This window comes from Marmota marmota, unplaced genomic scaffold (assembly GCF_001458135.2).
Source record: "Marmota marmota marmota unplaced genomic scaffold, marMar, whole genome shotgun sequence".
In the NCBI taxonomy this organism is placed as follows: Eukaryota; Metazoa; Chordata; class Mammalia; order Rodentia; family Sciuridae; genus Marmota; species Marmota marmota.
This window is the reverse complement of record NW_026000205.1, coordinates 5811236-5827786: the sequence shown is the minus strand read 5'-3', so window position 1 is coordinate 5827786 and position 16551 is coordinate 5811236. Positions and strand designations below refer to the sequence as shown.

At 49.7% G+C, this 16551-nt stretch overlaps 1 protein-coding gene across 2 annotated transcripts; it reads right to left on the bottom strand.

The window, feature by feature from the left end:
- Positions 1 to 9369: 9369 nt before the first annotated feature.
- Kcnn4 (potassium calcium-activated channel subfamily N member 4) lies at positions 9370 to 16180 on the bottom strand. 2 transcript variants are annotated; one of them, XM_015496744.2, is made up of 6 exons: positions 15550 to 16172; positions 13397 to 13507; positions 13158 to 13276; positions 12769 to 12838; positions 10370 to 10537; positions 9370 to 9937 (listed from the first exon to the last, which is right to left on the bottom strand). In XM_015496744.2, the coding sequence occupies exons 1-5, from the start codon at positions 15586 to 15588 to the stop codon at positions 10373 to 10375; spliced, it is 504 nt and encodes a 167-aa protein (XP_015352230.1). In that variant the 5' UTR covers positions 15589 to 16172; the 3' UTR covers positions 9370 to 9937; positions 10370 to 10372. The 2 variants fall into 2 exon arrangements, with proteins under 2 accessions (XP_015352230.1, XP_048646717.1); XM_048790760.1 differs by lacking the exon at positions 9370 to 9937 and adding an exon at positions 9945 to 10126 and having other exon boundaries at positions 15550 to 16180.
- Between the last annotated feature and the right edge of the window lie 371 nt (positions 16181 to 16551).

The window sequence follows — 16551 nt, the reverse complement described above, 5'->3', positions numbered from 1 at the left end:
TGTCAGATAGAACTGTGTCTCCATGCTTCTCCATGCTGCTAGGTGAACACGAGTCACACAGACTGACTTGAGTTCTGTAATGTGTCGATTCATCTGAGAGATTGTCATTAACCAGTTGAGAAAGAAGTATTCAGGAATAAAAGGCTTTACTGAGCTGATGCTAGCCAGGAAAAAAAAAAAAAAAAAAGGCCAGATCTGGGGACAAGTTTCCAAAATTCCAGCAGCAAATCTAGATAGGAGTTGGGAAAATGCTGGACTAGAGAATATTTTTATAATGAAAATTTGGAGAAGGAAAACAAATTGTTTACATTTAATATATATTGGCTATAGAGAAGAGGTGGGATAACATGAAGAGGGGTAAATTTGGGGGGAGGAGGGAACTCCATAAGAAGTGCACATTGCTTCTGGATTGGCTGGAGTTATAAGCAGAATGCAGTGGCACCTTGGGCTCAGGAAAGAGTTTGAGCTAAGGTTTTAACATACATTCGAGAATCTGAAATGGCCTTTTGTGGCTTTTGGACCTTAACTCTTTTTTTTTTTTAATATTTTTTAGTTGCCAGTGGATTTTTTTACTTTATTTGTTTATTTATAAGTGGTGCTGAGGATTGGACCCACGGCCTCACACGTGTGGGGCAAACACTCTACCACTGAGCTACAACCCCAGTCCCTGGTACTTAACTCTTAACTCATTAACCTCCTTCATCTCTCCTCCATTCTCTGATAATTAAATTTAGAACATTTCAGAATTTTTCTCTTATCAGTGTATATTTAATTCAATGAAGATACACATGCCATCTCTTAAGACTATCAGTGTTCCTTTCTGCATCTTTGTCCCAGGCCATTATCTGTTTGTTTTCTTTAATCTGAATTCATCAACCCCAGATTACCTCTTATTGCTAGTTTCATATCTGGGGAACTCTCAGAGGTGGGAAGGACATAGAAAAGGAATAGAAGAGCCGGGCATGGTGCCACACACCTGTAATCCCAGCGGCTTGGGAGGCTGAGGCAGGAGAATTGCAAGTTCAAAGCCAGGCTCAGCAATAGCAAGGCGCTAGGCAATTCAGTGAGACCTTGTCTCTAAATAAAATACAAAATAGGGCTGGGGATGTGGCTCGGTAGTTAAGTACCCCTGATTTCAATCCCTAGTACCAAATAAAAAGGGAACAGAAGAAGCCCCACATTGACCCCAGGCCCACTGTGTCCGCTATGTCAGCTTCTGTTTTTCCTGCTTTACACATATCACTGCGACCTTCCCTGCTTCCTCCTTTAACAGACACAGAAAGATTAGTCTGAAAGAGAGAAGGGCCTTTTTGAAATCTTAGCTAGGAAGCAGCAGAGCCTGGATTCAAACCCAAGCCTGTGTCACTCTGGGGCGAGCCCACATTTTCCCCTGGTGCAGGCAGCCTGCCTGCTGGTGAGTCAGCAGAGCACTCTGCCACCGGAGAGCTGCTTATGTTAGCAGTGTGGTATGCTGTGGTGTGGCTGTGCCATCCTTTATTAACGATTTCCCCATCGATGTACATTTACACTGTTTCTGAGATTTCGCTTTTACAAACACTTGTTGCCAATAATATCCTTGTAAACCTGATTACACATATATGGCAGTATTATCAATAGAATGTCTTGTTTGAAGTAGAATGACTGAGTCAAAGGGTATGTGCATTGGGAATTTTGTGAGTCACCGCCAAATGGTCCATTCATCTCTATTAATTTCTCTGTTCATTTCATTCATTCAGAAATTGAATGAATTATGGAATTCTGGTTGTCTGCCAGGCACAGCTGCAGACTGGAGTCCCACAGTGAATAGGACAGAGCACCTGCAGGAGCACCTATTCTAGTGGGGCAGATGACATGTGGGCAGGGGAGATGCTTGGAAGCAAAGAACTGTTGGCGGAGGGTTGGGGAAATGTTGGTCAAAGGATACAAGATTTCTTGGGGCTGGGGCTGGGGGCTCAGCAGTAGCGCACTTGCCTGGCATGTGTGAGGCACTGGGTTCCATTCTCAGCACTATGTAAAATAAATAAAGGACTACCAACAACTAAAAAAAATTTTAAAAATTTAAAAAATAAAAGGGATACAAGATTTCAGTCCAACTCAGTGGTAGAGTGTTTGCCTAGCATGTGTGAGGCACTGGGTTCGATTCTCAGTTCCACATATAAATAATAAAATAAAGGTCCATCAACAACTAAAAAAAAAGGGAATGAGTTCACTTAGTACGGCAGGGTGACTGCAATTAATAGCCAACATGTCATTTATTTGAAAATTGGTAAGTGAATAGATTTAAAGTGTCCTCACCAAAAAGAAATATGTGAGGTAAAGCTTGAGGTAGCCATTCTGCAAGGTATACCTTTGTCAAGACACATTGTACACTATAGATATAAAGGTTTTATTTGCCAAGTGGAAAAGAAAAAAAGAAAAGATAACGGAATTGAAAGTGACAGAAGTCACAAGGCATAACAGTTGGTCAACGGAAGTTTACTTTGCAGGGGTGACACTGGAGCAGAGACCTGAAATGAGCCCTTCAGGAAGATGCTGAAGAACTGAACCTAAAGGCCCTGAGGTGGGGTGGGTCCGAGAGAGGAAAAAACCAACTCTGTTTCAGTTTCCCCCACTGTCCTCTGCAGCAGCTTCTGACACCAGTTGTGTGCAGCGGTTTTCCCCGTGTGCTGAGCAGCCGTCAGACCTGCAGCAGACAGCAGGTGTCCCCTAGTGCAATTCAGTTCTGACAGTTTATCCAGAGAGCATCAGATCCCACAGATTGTGGTTCAGTCCCCAAGACTGCCTCCTGCTTCAAATGACAGCCACAAACCCCGGCTTGTTTGACCTGTGCTGAGCAACAGTCTGGAAATCCAGATCCCCACAACCTCTTCCTCGGATCCATTTAATGTGCTAGAGCAGCTCAAAGAATTCAGGGAAACACACCAGTTATTATAAAGGGTGCAGATGAAGAGAGGCCGAGGGTGAGGAACAGGAGAAGGGTCTCAGAGTTTCCTGCCCTCTGGACACGCCACCCTAGGATCCAGAAGCTCTCTGAACCTGCAGGCTCTTTTGGATTTTTATGGAGACTTGATTGCATACACATCATTGATTACACCACTGATTACATCATTGATTACACCATTCCTGATGAATGCAACCTTCAGCCCTTTCCCCTCCCCAGAGGTTGGGGGTGGGGCTAAAAAATTCCAGCCCTTTAATCCTCCCTTGGTCTTTTGGTAACCAGCCCCTAACCTGTAGCTACTTAGGGGCTGCTGACCAGCAGTCAGCTCATCAGCATGGAAAAATATAGTTTGGAGATTTCCAAGGATTTTAGGAGTTCTATGGCAGGAAACGAGGTGTGTGGAGGTGTGTGTGTGTGTGTGTGTGTGTGTGTGTGTGTGTGTGTATTGTTTTAAAGACAAGGTCCCACTCTGTTGTCCAGCTGGCCTCAAACTCCTGGGTCCAAGTGATCCTCTGGCCTCAAACCCTGGAGTAGCAGGGACTACAGGTACATACCACTGGGCCCAAGGACCAAATACATATTTCACAAGGTCATAGTCTGGCCCTTCATGGATTGTCCCGGTGGTCAGACTAGCAGGAGCAGAACAGCAGGAAGGGAAGAGGGACAAGATTATTTAGGGACAGGATATAGACAGGGACAGATCCCTTAGGCCCTTACAGATTGTGATAAGAATTTGGAACTTCCAAGTGCAACAGGAAGCCATCGGAGGGCTATGTCCAAGGACTGGCATGTTCCAATGTGTGTGTTAAAGATTCCTCAGTGGTTGCCTATAGGCAGAAGTGGGTCTGGGCTGAGGGGAAGACTTTAGGAATGTAGTAAGTTTTTTGGGCCATGTGACTAGTTTCTGTGCACACAAGAAAAGTGAAATGGAAACAGCGCCTGCAGCCTGGCAGGAGTGGGACATCACAGGAGGCCGAGGAAGCCGCATTCCTGCCTGCGCCAGAGGGCTCAGGAGGATGGTGATACTGATCAGGTGAGAAGGGTCAGGAGCTGGAGTTTGTTTTGAAGGAAGAGTCAAGAGACTAAATGAGTATAGAGGAAGCGTGACTCAGGGTGCTTGAAAGTTATCCTCGAGAGCCATTATACATAATGACTGTAGTTAATGACAATGTACTGTGTATTTAAGATTGCTAAAAGAGTAGGTCTCAAATGCTCTCACCACAAAAAAATAAGCACATGAGGTAATGCACGTGTGATTTAGCCCTGCCACATGAATACAGGTATCCAAACATCACGATGGGCACCATAAAAAGAAGTGCTCAAGGTTTTGGGCCTCACCTGCTAGAAAAAGAGTGATATTCTTTATAAGCAGAGAGATGGATGGGCTGCGAACTTAATTTTGGGATGCACATAGGACATCTAGTCAGCAGCTGGAGTTTTAGGGGAAGCTGGAATTTGAACATGACATTTTTTCTGTCTTTTCATTACAGAATTCTAGAGATTCACGTAACTGGATCCATGTAAGCGTATTACATGTAAGGAACCCCTGGTACCCAGGGCCAGGACCGTCATCTCCTCTTTGCTGGTGTCTTCTATTTGCCTCTCTCACATATAAACACACTGCTGTTTTCCTGCAGTTTTGTTTGTTTTAAGCAAGTCACAGATGTCCTGTCCTTTTATCGATAATTATCCAGGTATGCTAAATTTGGAGGTTGATCATGTTTAGATGATATTTAAAACCCTGGGATTTGCTGAGATCATCCAGGCTGAGGAGTTGGAGAAAATGAGAGATGAAGCTGGGTCTCCTGTGCGCAGGGTCAGGGGAAGGGCAGCACCCTGGAGAGAGGCTGAGGAGCACCCATAGAGGAGGCCAGGAGCCAGAGCCAAGGGAACAAAGGGCTCCCAGAGAGGGGGATTGACTCGAGGTCACCTGAGAAAGACAATGCTTTTTTAAAAGTATTCTTTAGTTGCCAATGGACCTTTATTTTATTTATTGATATGTGGTGCTGAGAATTGACCCATGCCTCCCACATGCTAGGCAAGCGCTCTACCACGGAGCCACCACCCCAGCCCCAAGACCATGCTTTTTAATCCCCAGGCTTAACTATATTATGGACACTTCTGAATATTATAGTATAGATTCTATAAGGAAAAGTTTATAAGTACTTATTTGTCTATCTTTTGGGGGGTTGAGGTGTAACTTAGATTGTAAAATGTGTAAAGGACACAAATGTGATGTGTAAGGTCAGAGAATTTTTGCAAATATATATACACATGTAACCACCGATAGCCAGATAGCATTCGTAGGACCTCCGGGATTTCCCTGTGCCCTTTCCCCCCACTCTAGAAGCAACCACAGGCCTGTCACTCTGGATTAGTCGCACCATTTGGAACTTCATACAAATGAAAGCTGACAGCTTGCTTTGTGTGTCAGAGAGCTACTTCAGCACTCTCTGCTTGGGAAAGTCTTCCGTGGCATTGCAAGTAGAGGAGGTTGTTCTCTGAGACTAGCCCTGAAAGGATACCCACATACAGATAATTTTATAGTATTTAAAACAAAAAGACTCTGCATTTCACTTCCAGATGTCTTGCAGTCTAGTGAATAAGTAATGAGCCTTAAGGAGAAAGGATCAAATTCTTTTTAAAGTTCCAGTGGAACTGTGCACGCCTGCGATCCCAGCTATTTGGGAGGCTGAGGCAGGATCACAAACTCCAGGCAGCCTGAGCAACTTAGTGAGACCCTGTCTCAAGATTTAAAAAGCCCGGCTCGGTAGTGCATGCCTGTAATCCTAGTCACTCTCCCTCAGGAGGGTGAGGCAGGAGGATTAAGAGTTCAAACCCAGTCTCAGAAATTTAGTGAGGCCCTAAGTATTCCAGTGAGACCTGTCTCCAATAAAATATTAAAAAGGATTGGGGACATGGCTCAGAAGTTAAATGCCCCTGGGTTCAATCCCTGGTACCAAAAAAAAAAAAATGGTAGAGGTGGGGGTTAGGGATGTACCTCAGAGGTAGAGAGCTCCTGCCTTTCCCCAGGACTACAAAACCAAACCAAAAGTTCCAGCAAGAAGCACTCTCCTGGGTTTTGTATGTTGGTAAGTATTTCACGCAGCATAAAAACTCCAAATAAGTCTTTGAACTGCTGCTCTGGCCTTGATTTGAACAGCTTCCATTATGGACCACAGTAAAGACCTGGATGAATCTTGGAGATGTTTGTTTTAAGTGGATGTGGCAGGGAGGACAGAGCCATGGGCAGTCAGACAGAGACTGGAAAAGAAGAGGAGCCCAGGGTATGAGGCAGCCAGGATGGGGAGGTGGGGAGGTCGGAGGAGGAGGATGGGGTCAAACCCTGAAGAGTCCCCAGGTGAGGCTCAGGTTTTGCTGACCCAAAGGAACTCTGTTCTGCTATGGAGAAGATGTGCAGGGTCTTCCAGCCATTGAGCAAGTACACAGCAGGGCAGGCCTCCGGGTTCCTTCCAAGGCTCAAAGTCCGGCAAAAGGAATCACCATAGAGGTCACGATGGTGGTCACTGGGAATGGAGGAGGATATTGACTAGGAGGGACACAGAGATTGACTAGGAGGGACACAGAGGGGTTTTTTTTGTTTTGTTTTGTTTTGTTTTTGGTACTGGGGTTTGAACTCAGGGGCACTCAACCACTGAGCCACATCCCCAGCCCTATTTTGTATTTTATTTAGAGACAAGGTCTTACTGAGTTGCTGAGGCTGGCTTTGAACTCATGATCTTCCTGTCTCAGCCTCCTGAGCCACTGGGATTACAGGCATGTGCCACCACACCCAGCTACAGAAGAGTTTTAAGTGGCTAGGAACTTCTAGCCTGATCTGAGTGGTGACGGCTCAGGTGAATGTATTTGTAAAAATTAATTGAAACTACACTTAAAATGTGTATACTTTGTGTACATTATATCTCAATAAAAGAAAAAAAAACAGCTTGCTTGGCCTTGGAGCTAGACTTTAATAGGAGGGCAGTGGGGGCTGTGAAAGATTTTGAGCATGGCAAAGCCCTGGTCAGTTCTGAGTGTTATAAAGGTCCCCAGGGCCACTATGGGAGATGCCTAAAGGGTGAGGCCAGGGGGCTGGTCTCTCTATAATCTTTTTTTCTCTTTTTTTATTAGTTACACATGACAGTACAATGATCTTGACATATCATACTCTCTATAATCTTGGGCAAGCTCTCACCTATCTCTAGGCCTTTTCTTCTCCACCCAGTGTTCATGGGAGTAGAAGCAGAACAGAAATAAGAGAGAGAAGTCACCAAAATTGCCAGAGATTGAGCCCCTAGAAGGAGGAACAGCCCTCTGATTTGTGTCTGCACCCCAATTCCTGGCACAGTAAGAAGCATTGATTTGGTGACAGGGGGTGGAAAGACTTCTAAAAGGGGGTCATGAGGATCTGAGCACCGCTGGGATGGGGGAGGGTAGGTAGGCCAGGCAGACCCAAGGAAATCTAGAACATGGTGTCTCTTCTGTACCCTCTTCCTTCCTTATTCAAAAGCTCCTTTTAGCCAGGTACCATGGTGCACACCTGCAATCCTGGTGATGGGAGGCTGAGACAGGAGGACTGTAAATTTGAGACCAGTCTCAGTAACTTAGCAAGACCCTGTCTCAAAATTTAAAAAAATTAATCAATAAAAAGGGCTGGGGATGTGACTCAGTGGTAAGGGTTCAACCTTCATAATTGGGTGGTTGGCTGAAGGCCCCTTTTGACCGGTTTTGACCCAGTTTCAGCTAAAACCAACAGAAGGGTGATTACTGTGAAGGTGAGGGACTTTGGGGCCCCAGGTAGTCAGAGGGTTCATTCTGTGACATTTATGCCAGGCCCTTGGCCTTGACAACATGGTAGTTGACAAAAATGAAAATACAGCTGTCCCCGAGCCTGCCTGGGCTAGCTGGCTAAGCGGTGGGGCTCCGGAGCGAGGCTGCCTGAGTCTCATCCTACCCTCCCTCCACCTCTCTGCTATGACTTAGGGCAGGTTTTTTAATCTCTGTAGCTCAGTTTTCTCATCCATAAAATGGGACCAAAGTGCCCACCTTGCCTCCTTTTGTAAGATCGTTAAGGGTTTAGCATGATGGTGGCCCAATAGTTATTAGTGGGCCAGGGACAGGTTCATTGAGGGGCTTCATGGAAGAGGGGACATCTAAGCTGAGCCTGAAAGAGGCCTAGGAAGGAGTCCAGCTGAAAGGGAGTGGAGCACAGGTGCTCGTGGAGGAACAAGTTTGGCCCGGGACTTGGCTACACGGCTAGCCAGGCCTCTTGCTGGGGCCGGTATCTGGTTTCTTCCAGGAGCCCCCCTTTACTCCCCAGCCAGGCTGGGATCCAGAGGAAGACAGCATGTGGTAGAGGCCTCAATTTAGCTCTCAGGGCCAAGGGGCGAGGCTGCCCGGGAACTTTTAGGGAAATCCAAAGATAGCTCAGCAGAGGAGGGTGACTTGCAAGCTCAGCAGAGGAGGATGACTTGCAGCCGAGTTTCCCCTTGAATGGGGGAAGCAGGGGTGAATCAGTGTCTCCAGCAGGAGTGGAGCTGCTTAGGAAGTCAGACCTGGGTTCGAGGCCCCAAGGCTACTTGGCCTCTGACTCACCCCGGGCAGGGCCGGGCAGGGAGGGAAGGCACAGCAGGGACAGGCTGGGTGTGAATCTGGCCTCTGCAACCGGGATGCCTGGCTTCCTAGCTGGGACCTGGGACCAGGCCTGGCCACTCCTGAAACTCAGTTTCTATATCTGTCCGATGGGGTAGGGTGGGGCGGGGAGTGGTTAATGGTGATTGTGCAGGGAACACAAAACTGGGCACCTGACAGGGCTCTGTGGCAGCCCGCTTCCTTTTCCTGTCTGAGCCCCGACAGACGCCTCCTGACCAGAAGTGAAACCAGTAAGCCGGCGGTTTGGGCTCCTGCTAGCCTCCTGGTAAGTGAATGAGTCATCCTCTAGGTTCTAGTGAGACGCGGATAGAAGGGGGCTCGGCAGAAAAGCAAGAAGAGCAACCACACATTGGCTGTGAAAATCAGTAATAGTAATAACAATGATTCTCTCTCATGTATTTGGTTCTTACTAAATGCCCAACCATCTGTGCCACTTCCTGTTTTGATCTTCACAGCAGCTATGTGGGGAGGTAGTGCTATTTTATGGGCAAAGTAAATGTTCAGAGAGGTAAAGCCACTTTCCCTAGGTCACACTGCAAGTATATGGCAGAACCAGGATGTGGAACCCCCCCCCCTCCATCTGTCTGAATTCAAGTCAAGGCTCTCTCCTAGCCTCAGATCTGGATGGGGTTGCTGAGGAGCACCCAACTTATAGAGCTGATAGGGCACTCAGGAGGCCTTTTTTTATAGGTGGGGAAACTGAGGTTCAGACAGGGCAAGGGCCTTCCACGGGAGGATCTACCAGTTTGGAGCATTTATAAAGAAACAGCAACTTCTGGCTTTGTTTAACATTTATTACAAAGTATAAGAGCAGAGATTGGTGAGTTGTGTGCCCCTCGCCATTCCTCCCCACCAGGTATTCTCTGCAGCTCTGGAAAAAATAGTGTCCTCTTTGCTGTCCGCCAGGGGGCGCCGCCCCTTGCCTCTCAGACCCGGTTCCTTCAGCTCTTCCGTCCAGCGGTAACTGAAGCCTCCTAGCATCCTGGACTCTGGGCCCTTCCTGCCCTTCTCCCTGGAGAGCTGGAGTGGGTGGGGAGGCGCAGGTACCTCCACTTCTAACCGAAAGCCAGAGGTCCTCTATAGCAGCACAGTGAGAGTGGTCCTGATGAGGGCGTGTGGGGTAGTGCTGGCCATGTTCCCATCTGGGGTCTCTGGAGGTCCAAGGCTTCCCCTTCAGCCGCATCCCCTGAGGGCTCCTGCCATCGGAAAGTCGACCCACCCAAGGCGGCCCCCATTAGTCCTCACACCTTGAGGTATTTTCTTCACAGGGCTAGGTCAGGAGTGGCAGGGAGGATGCCCTTGACCTCCATCTTGGGAAAGGAGCCTGATTGTCCTCCATGGATCCTGAGGGGAGAGAAAGAGGGAGAGATGGGTGGACAGGCAGTCCAGAGAGGAGAAGGACAGTGAGAGTGGCACTTACCAAGATGGAAGCCGACAGAAGCAGTGGGCGAGGCGGGAGGAAGAGGGTGGGCGGGCTGGCACCAGGAGACCAGGTGCGGGGGGCATTTGGACATAAGCGCAGGCTGCACAGAGCTTGAGTGACCAGGAACAGGCAGAGAGAGAGAGAGACCAAGCAAAGAAGGAGGGGGTCACTGAGGGGCAGGAAGGAGACCAGGGGAGAAGGAGGGGCTCCCTCCTTTTCTCCCAGTCCAGCCCTGGGAGAAAGTCCTTTCCTCCTGGCAGAGCCAGAGCCCAAGAGAAAGTGTGGCCACATGACACTGGCCACAGGTCCCCTTCCTCTGACCTTTCTTCCTGTCCAAGTCCCAGCCCCCTCACCAGCTACGTGGCCTCCTGACTGGCTTCTGGGAGCTGCTGTGGCCCCAGGGCAGTGCCCAGCAGCTCGGTCAGGGCGTCCAGTTTCCCTGCCAAGGCATCGATCCGCTTCTCCAGGGCCCGGTGCGAGCTGCTCAGGCCCAGCTGCAGGTCACACAGGATCATGTGCATCTGGGTGAGAAGAGAGGGTCAGGCGTCAGGGGCTGTCAGGGGCTGGGGTGGCCTCCTCCCCACTCCAGCACTGACGAGTCCTTACTGACCCTTGAAGATTATCCTCAGTTATAATTGTTGCCCTTTCTTAATCACCCAAAGCCCAGAACCTCTTAAAAGCCACAGGGAGCAGGAATCCTGTTCCCATCTTATAGCTGAGGAAACTGAGGCACGGAGCACCTAGAATAGGACCTGACACATAATAGATGCTCATTAAATACCTGTGCAATTGATAGGCCTGGCTTCGAAATCCTGACAGCCCATTTACTGCACTCCCAAACTGGGGATTCACAGTGTGATTCCTGAGGCTCTGTGAGCTTTCTTTTTCTTTTTCATTTTTTGGTGCTGGGAATCGAACTCAGGGCCTTATGCATACAAGGCAAGCACTCTACCAACTGAGCCATATCCCCAGCCCCTGTGTGAACTTCCTATGGGAATTCTTTTTTTTTTTTTTTTAAAGAGAGAGTGAGAGAGAGAGAGAGAGAGAGAGAAGGAGAGAGAGAATTTTTTTTAATATTTATTTTTTAGTTATTGGCAGACACAACATCTTTGTTTGTATGTGGTGCTGAGGATCGAACCCGGGCCGCACGCATGCCAGGCGAGCGCGCTACCACTTGAGCCACATCCCCAGCCCCCTATGGGAATTCTTGAATGCTGTGTTTTGAATTCAATAATCTTCAGAAATGATACCGGCCCGTTCTGGCAGACCTGGGCCATCACCTCCTCACTGACACCTGCCATGATGTTTTTTTAAAAATATTTTTAATTGTAGATGGACACAATACCTTTATTTTATTTATTTAGTTTTTTTTTTCTTTTAATGTGGTGCTACGGATCAAACCCAGTGCCCCACGTGTGCCAAGCAAGCGCTCTACCACTGGGCCACAACCCCAGCCTGGCCATGCCATTTTGGGGCTTGAATCTGTGACTGTGTTTACCATGGCATTGGTGCCAAGAGCCACTGTTTGAACTGTCGTGGCCTAATGAGAAAAAGCAAAGGCCACCACATTAAGAAAAGGTGCCACGAACCAGACCAAGGGCGAGTGACGTCACTGTCCCTCAGCACTGGTGGAATCAAATGGTTTGAGCGAGCCAGGTAAGACACACCTAGGCTGGCAGGCAGCCTGGCCCAGCACGGGGCCCCTTCAACAGTGAGCATCCCCTTCACAATGGATTGAGTTTTACTGAAACAATGTCACTTGTATTCTTGTCAGTGTTCCTAAGTTGAATTTTGCCATCTATGTTTGTTCTTGATTTGTAAATTTGCTTTGGTTTTATTGTGTAAGAGTCATTGTTGGAAAGAATTTTATATCCGTCCACATGTAAGTAACTTGATAATAAAGATAATTTGAAATCAAACATTGGGGTGGTTGTTTTTTTTTCCCCGGTACTTGGGATGGAACCCAGTGCCTCACACATGCTAGGCAAACACTCTACCACTGAGCTACATCCCCAGTCCTTTTTAAAACTTTTGTTTTGAAATGGTCTCACTAAGTTGCTGGAGCTGGCCTCAAATTTGATATCCTTCTGTCTCAGCCTCCCAGGTCACTGGGATTACAGGCGTATGCCACTGTGCCTGGCACAATTTTATTTTTTAAGTTCAGAAGAGGATCTGAATTTTACATAAATATAAGTAGCTTTGTTCTGCTTTATTCCTTTCTTCATTCCTTCAACCATAAGCCTTTACTGATCACCTATGTGTACCAGGCTCCTGCCAAGGCCACGCCACCTTCCCTTTTTTTTTTTTTTTGGTACTGGGGATTGAACCCAGGGGCACTTTACCACTGAACCACATCTCCAGGCCTTTTTATTTTTTATTTTGAGATGATCTTACTAAGTTGCTTAGGTCCTCATTCATTTGATCCTCCTGCCTCAGCCTCCCCAGTTGCTGGGCTTATAGGCGTGTGCCACTGCACCTGGCAATACTATTTTATATTATTATTATTTTGGTACCAGGGATTGAACCCAGGGGCATTTAACCACTGAGCCACATCCCAGCCCTTTTTGTATTTTATTTGGAGACAGGGGCTCACTGAGTTGGTGAGGCTGGCTTTGAACTTGTAACCCACCTGCCTCAGCCTCCCAAGCCACTGGGATATGTGTGTGGGCCACCGGGCCCAGCTAAGATCCCCTATTTTAGAGCCAGATGTCCCTGCCAGAGGCCCAGCCTCCCCTTCTTCCAGACCTGGTACCTTGGAGATGTCCACCATGGAGTTCACTTGCTCTCGGAGCTTTCGGTGTTTCAGCCGCACCTGTCGGAACCTGTGGGGGGAAGCTGGGGGTCGGTTTTCCTACAACCTGGTCCCCAGCTGGCCTTAGCTGAGGGGTGGGACGAGGGGAGCAGGGACGAACATGGACAGAGCACAAAGAAGAGGTGTGCCTGAGAGCCTGAAGGTGCGGAGGAGCCCCCACTCTGCAGCAGCCCGAGACTCCAGGCCCACAGACGCATCCAGCCACATCCAGACCGAGATCCCCGACATTTGCTAAGCGAGACCACACGTGGGTGTCCTGACCTGGACACGCATGGGCATGCACACACACAGCCACGCAGAGAGGGGACAGGACACACAGCTGCCCTCACGTGTGGATGGCGGCCAGCAGCTTGCGCTGATGCCTGCGGGCAGCCCTGGAGTCCTTCCTGCGCGTGTGTTTGTAGTACATCCAGGCCTCCTGCAGCAGGCGGGCAGCTGACTCCTTCATCTGGCAGCGGGTGGCACAGAGTCAGTGGACACAGACCCGAGGGCTCTGCGAAGGGGGCACTCCTGGGAGCTGGCACAGGGAGGGAAGGGCCCTGCTCTGGGTGGCCTGCGCCCAGCCTACCTCTTTGGCATAATGGATGTCCATCATGAAGTTGTGCACGTGCTTCTCGGCCTTGTTAAACTCTAGCTTCCGGGCCACCACGGCCACCAGCAGGGCTGTGCAGCACACCCCCTGTGGGCACAGCAGGCACTGTGGCGTGAGGCTGTGGGGCTCTGGGGGCCAGCCCTGTGTCACCAACCCTCTCTTGAAACCTCCCAGCAGTCACAGGGGGCAGGGACAACCATCCCCAGGTGACAACCGGAAAAGAGGCTCTGAAAGGACCCACAGCCCAGAGCGCCCAAAACAGGGTCAGAAAGTGCACGTGTCTGAGTCCACAGGCTCTGCATAGCGGTCACACCCCACCAGTATGGCCTCTTTCATATCGGAAGAAGAAGAGCTGGTCGAGAGGGGCAGACCACGGACTCCCAAGGGGCCCCTTCTCACTACTCATTCTTAGTCGGCCATCAGGTCCCTGGGAGTGACTCTCACACTCCTGAGGTCTCTTCCCAACTCATTTCCCTCCAGGACAATCTTCAGCCCAGCCCCCCACTCACCCTGCTTGACCCGCGGGAGTCCTGACACCCTATTATGACCTTGCGCCCCTCACTCTAAACCCCACCTGGGCTCCCACTTCCCTGAACTTCTCAGCCTGGCTCTGGAGGCCTTCTTCGGTCCAGGCCTCAGCCCTGGCTGTGCTCTCCCTCACCTGCCTGAGTGCTCTCCGCTGAACACTTTCCTGGGCCTTCAGGGGCCTGTCAAATCCTTGCTGCTCTGTGGCCTCTGCCCTCTCTCCCTGGACTTGGAATGAACCCTCCTTGGAAGCTCCCCCATCCCGTGTCTCAAGTCTCAATCACTCAGAGCGGTTCACTAGTCACCAACCCGGGCTCCCAGGACTGCCTAGGTCCAAGCCCAGTTCTGAGCAAGTCATTTATCTCTCAGGATTTCCATTTCTTATCTGAAAATGGGCACGCCCTCTGTGGAGTGTCACTGTGAACTCCATGAGTTGATACCTGGCAAATGTATGGGGCAGAGACTGGCACAGGTATGTCCCCAGTAAAAGTAAGCCATCATCCACCGCACGGTGGAACCCTGGGCCAGGAGGGGGCTGTGAGCCTCACGTGCCTTATCTCTCTGGGTCTCAGTTTCTCCTTCTGTCAGGTGAAGGAGGTGGTCCCATTCAGTCCCAAGGGGCCTGGCCCTTTGGGAGCATTTTCCTGGCTAAGTCTCTGCCCCTCTTTCCTTGTCCTGAAGACTCACCACTGGGGCGGGGTGGGGGCTCACATTTCCCTGCCCCCCATCCCCTGTGCCTATGGACCCAGGGCTTAGGCATTCAACATGTCCTCCCTAGGACATCAGAACTGGAGGCTCAGATGTGGGAGGGCAGAGGGAGCCAGATATTGTGGGGAGATGAAGACCAGGGCATTGGGGGCCGAGCCCTGGGGTGGGATGGGGCTATGGTGTGAAGGAGCTGGATGGCTGGGTTCAGCAGGAAGCTTGAGCCTGGGGCTGAGGGGGCCTCAGTTTCATCCTTGAGAGCACAGGAACTGGGGCGGGGGCGGCTGTGTGTCTGGGACCAGTTATAGTAATGGTGCTCTCCCAAAGTCCCATTTACTGAGCTCTTCCTGTGTGCTAGGCACTGTTTGAAGCCCTTTACATGGTTTAACTCATGTAATTGTCTCAGCACCTGATGAGGAGTACACCAGCATCGGCATCCCCATTTTACAGATGAGGAAATTGAGACCTGGAGATTTTGCAGCTTGCCTAAGATCCCCAGCTGAGAAGCAGAAGTGGAGATTTGAACCCTTGGAGCCCGGTCCCAAAGGCATGATCCTGGTGATGACCCTAAGCCCTTGATAGAGGTTAAGAGACCAGATCCCCAGGTTCTAGAAGCAAATGGGCTGGGAAATCAGGGGTCGGGGGTCCCTGGGGCGGGAACAGGTCCTAGGATCATGGTCTATGGTCCTAGGTTCTGGAGAGAGCAAGGACTTAGTGGCTGGATTCCTTGGTCTCAAAGAAAATGGTTTTGTGTCTGGGTCCCTGAGAGGGGATAAGGCTGGGTGGGGAACAAAATTTTCATGAGGTGTCCCTGAGAACCCGTGTTGGCTCCATGGTTTCCTGGGGCTCTAAGGATAAGCAGTTTGGAGGGGGCAGGGTTTCTAGGGACTTGGACTCACCATAACTCCAGTGCAGAGACAGACAATCTTGCCCCACATGGTACCTGGCACCACATCCCCATAGCCAATGGTCAGGAACGTGATGGGAATCAGCCACAATGTGTCTGAGAGGTGCCCAGTGGCATTAACAGCCTGCCTATGGGAAAGGATAGGTTAGTTCTGAAATCCCACCCTAGAAATGACCAAGATGTTTGCTCCCCTCCACCCGCCATGTGCTCTCCCTCCCCATCCACACCTAGTCCCAGGATGAACCTGGGCAGTAAGTTCTAGGCTTTGGAGAGCCTCCTTTCTGCTATGCTTAGCCACTCTGGGCTGTGGGATTTGAACTTGAGCCTGGCCAGTTCCAAAGCCTGCATCGAGGCGGTCAAGGGGTTGGCAGAGAATGTGTGGCTAAGGACTGAGAGGGGACTGAAACCCTGCCTGAAGTCAGACCTGACAGGGTTGCACTCACCAGGAGAAAGGAGTACCTTTTTCTAACTTCCACAAAGGTGCTGCATGGCCTACAAGTGGCCTTATAAAAACCCAAAAGGTGGAACTCTAAAAAATCTGTCCCTTGCTGAAGATCACCAGGTGTGGTGGCACTTGCCTGTAATCTAAGTGACTTGGGAGGCTGAGGTAGGAGGATTGCAATTTCAAGGCCAGCCTGGGCAACTTAGCCAGACCCTCTCTCAAAAATAAAAATAATAATAATAAAGGGCTGGGGGTGTTGCTCAGTGGTAGAGCACCCCAGGTTCAATCCCCAATGTGACAGAACAAAATAAAAACCCTGAGTTTTATACAGTTTCCAGGTGGCAGCCAGGACCCAATTCCCTGCAGGGACTTTCCAGAGTAGCTGCAAACACCTCCTTTCCAGGCTCACAGCAAATTCCTACAGGACCTCTATGCTAATTTGGAACAGCTGTCCCCTTCCTCCAAGGCAGATGCAACTGGTAGCCTGGGTTTGGAGGCTGAGCAGGTGCCCCGAAGTCCGAGATGGGAGAAGGGGAGCCAGAAGGGTGGGCT

Bases quoted from the DNA above. Each gene is read 5' to 3' on its own strand.
- Kcnn4 (XM_048790760.1), bottom strand. From the start codon at position 15,588: ATGTGGGGCAAGATTGTCTGTCTCTGCACTGGAGTTATG. The intron at 13,277-13,396 runs GTAGGCTGGGCG...ACCCGCTGCCAG, and splicing joins ACATCCATTATGCCAAAGAG to ATGAAGGAGTCAGCTGCCCG. The intron at 10,538-12,768 runs GTACCAGGTCTG...CTTCTCACCCAG, and splicing joins CCATGGTGGACATCTCCAAG to ATGCACATGATCCTGTGTGA.